Raw genomic sequence first — 3,500 nt, 5'->3', positions numbered from 1 at the left:
TTCAAAAAAAAATACTCTGAAAAAAATCTTTGCAGAAAAGTGAATAGATTACATATTTCTTTCATTATGTTATCGCAGTTTTGTGAGATTTGGCTGTTATTTCTAGCATGTGGATATAGCCTGCTTGATGGCCAAGGCCGTAGAATCGGGAGGAGAGGAGTTTAGGGTGGTAGGGTCCGAAAAGTTGAAATTTTACAATTTATTTTCAGAATCAGAATCCCCGTATTTTTCTATGTATTTCGCAAAAAAATTCCGGAAAAGTAGAAAATGAAGAAGGGGTGGGTGGGGGTAGAAATTTGAAGTTGCGATTTGTGAAAAAAAAATTTCAGAATTGAAATCTCCATAGCCGAAAATGTGAGATTCCGTAAAGCATTTTTGTGGAGAGTGTGTATGTGTGTTCGCATGTATATCTAGGTGGCACTCACTCACTCACACATACAAAAAAGGTCTATGTATTTATGTATGCACGTATACATAACACACATACAGGTACAGACATCTTTCACTTGAAAACAAAAATAAGATGGCCTAAAATTCGCTAGAACTTTATGAAAATTCCAAAAAGATGTAAGAGGTTATAGAGGATGTTTAAACTAGAACTCCACGCATTTCAGTACTATTTTATCAGTGTCTTCGATCGAACCGCTAAATTGCAGGGACGTAAACAAACCGCCACTGGTGGGGGACAGACAAATGGTGGGCTTCTTTCAGTATCCGTCTATTAAATCCACTTGCAAGGCTTAGATCGGCCCGGGGCTATAGTGGAACTCACTTGTCTAAGATGCCGATGTATTTCTATTTGTGATATAAAAGATTCACAAATAGAAATACATTTTCTCATGCACACAGTTTAAAATCTGTTGTGAGAATTTGTAATTTTTTTCTTTCCTGTGCTTTAGTGGATGTTGCTGTAGTAGTCTCGTCAGTATAATTAGGCGATCTTTCTCTTGAAGGTGTGAAAATGAAGCAATTTAAGGCAGGAATCATTGGTGAAATGAAAGTGAACGTTACCGCATTTATTTGTATAAAGTTTAAGTCCAAATGTTTTTTATTACTAATACTAAAATATAAATACAAAAGAATTTATAATTGAAAATTAATTTGTATGATAGTAATGTCTAAATACAATACAAAGATGCCTTACTTTGATAGCTACTACTCCAGATACAAGGAAGCCTCCAGTATCTCCATGTATTGCATGGTTGATTTTAATCTCTGCTCCAGCTGCCTTTTGTTGGGCTTGTATGTTATGCATCATTGGGTTTCGACCAAGTGCAGACCATTGTGTTGCATGGTTGTTGTTAGGCATACCAACAGTTTATTATAATGCAGTTGCCTGGCATTAGGTGCACTTTATTCAGTTAACTGTTTCGCCTGTGAGAAACAATCTTTGTTTTTCTTATAATGATATAGGTTGAACAAAATATTTTTGTTCTATGGCTGTGTGCTCTTTCTAGTGCTGAATTTTGTTTTCAGGTGTTTTTTTTTATTCCACCTATAAGCACAGTGGACTATGAAGCTATCAGGATCACTGCTAAGTAAATCAGTCTATATTTTTAAATACATATATGCCAGAAAGGTAAATGTTGATTGTTCACATACTCTGATGTATTCATCTGGGAATTAAGCTGAAAAATACTTTCAGCAGTTTGCTGGTAATAGTATTGAAATAGTATGGTGTTAGTTTGCTTTCCCTGAAATTGATCTTTAATTTTCTTATTACTTTTTTTTTCTCCAAAGGTTCGTTTTGCTGCTGATGAGAAGTTAGAAACCAAGCATTTTATGCTTGTATGGAGTTTTGCCTACCAAGCTGCCCGTAAAGGTGAATGGGTACAAATTCATATTGATTCAGAGAGGTTTCGATGTCGGATAGAAAACACTGAGCAAGTGTTGAAACCAATTTTGGATCCTTCTCACAGACTGAAGATCTTGGCTCTTCGAAAGAAATATGAACATTACTAAATGCATCTAGTAAAGAATTTGCCTAACTGAAGGTTTATTGTATTTTCTTTAGGCAAGACTACATTACAGACTGTTAAATGCAATCTTGTCACATACAGACAACTGTCAAATGGACATCATCTTAAATGTCGTCATTGAAGCATTCTGTGATACAAAATGAAATATTTTTGTAATTAAACTAAAAAGAAAAATTTCATATGATGGTCTTTTGGAACTTTGTAGATCATATAAGCTTTGAAGTAATATTTGAATTACTATTAACTCAACATTGTGGTTGGTGTTGGAAGTGATGGTATGTCTTTAATGATATATCATCTCTCAATACATATATGTAGCAAGCAACAGTTAATGTATCTGGCCTTAGTTATTTATTATTTATTACATCTGGCTGACTCAGATTTTGAATTGCTTTGGCAACCAGTCTCTGATTAAAGATGACTGTCTGACTCTAAATGGTGGTGTTTTCTTTTGTATACCATCGTCTAAGTAAATTCTAAAATTATGACTTGGTACATTGTTGTAACCTTTTAGGTATAATGTTTTATGTGGTTGTACCTGACCAGCTATAAATAATTACTGCTGTACATAAAGTAAACCACAGTGAAAGGGGAGGTAATAACAGATTATTTAACATCTTCTATGAAGATAACTTAAATAAAATATATAGCATTCTATTACAAAATCTTTGCTTTTTATGTAACATTTTTAATAGGATTAAGTTTTAAGGCAATTTTAAATTGTAGATTTTAAATAGCTAATGCTGATCAGTTAAATCTTAGATTTTATGTATGTATGTGTGTGTGTGTGTGTATATATATATATATATATATACACACACAATAATCAGCTTCTTTCTTTATAATTCCTAACTTGGGAGTAATTCATCTTACATTGCATGCAAGTTATTGAAAGCCTTAAGGGTTGGGTCTGATTTTACTTCTAGTTATTAACTGTTTTCAAATTCATGTTATTTTAATTTCTCAAATAAATTTACAATTTAAAATTTTATCTGCTTGTTGGTTTTTTTTTCAAGTGTTCTAAGTATCTACTTCGAATCCAAATAGAAAGGTTTCATTTTGCAAATCATTTTGAATGGCATTGATAATTTGGAGTCCATTAAAAAAAAAAAAAAATGTTAATACGTACCTAGTTAAACTTTTGTGACTATTCATAATTAGGGTTAACACAACACATATTTATGGTAGGGGAGACAACCATTTTATGACAACAGAAAGCAGATGTAGGTGAAGGCCAGGAGTAAAAAAAAAAAATATATAGTTAGTGACATTTCTGGTTCAGTCCCACTGCATGATGCTCTTGACAAGTGTCTTCTGTAGTCCTGGGCTGACCTAACTTTTGTAAGTGGATTTGATAGACAGAAACGAAGAAGCCTGTCGTGTGTTTGTCTTGACATTTGTAATCATAAATGAATGTCATTTCCGATATTCTGCAAGGCCATGTCTGGCCATGGAGAAATATTACCTTGCTTGGAAACTGGCAATCGGACATCTGGTCATAGAAAATCTGCCTCAATAAAC

At 33.3% G+C, this 3,500-nt stretch overlaps 1 protein-coding gene across 1 annotated transcript in view; it reads left to right on the top strand.

Annotated features, from left to right (window-relative positions):
- The window catches only part of LOC106868078 (uncharacterized), an 8,648-nt gene extending 5,678 nt beyond the window's left edge, over positions 1-2,970 (top strand). The window contains exon 2 of the mRNA XM_014913193.2: positions 1,741-2,970. Within this exon, the coding sequence (XP_014768679.1) occupies positions 1,741-1,962 (222 nt within the window). The 3' untranslated portion in view covers positions 1,963-2,970. The remainder of the gene's footprint in view (positions 1-1,740) is intronic.
- The last annotated feature ends 530 nt before the right edge of the window (positions 2,971-3,500 follow it).

This window comes from Octopus bimaculoides, chromosome 6 (genome assembly GCF_001194135.2).
Source record: "Octopus bimaculoides isolate UCB-OBI-ISO-001 chromosome 6, ASM119413v2, whole genome shotgun sequence".
In the NCBI taxonomy this organism is placed as follows: domain Eukaryota; kingdom Metazoa; phylum Mollusca; class Cephalopoda; order Octopoda; family Octopodidae; genus Octopus; species Octopus bimaculoides.
Note: the sequence above shows the minus strand (reverse complement) of the source record. Positions and strands in the feature narration are given on the sequence as shown.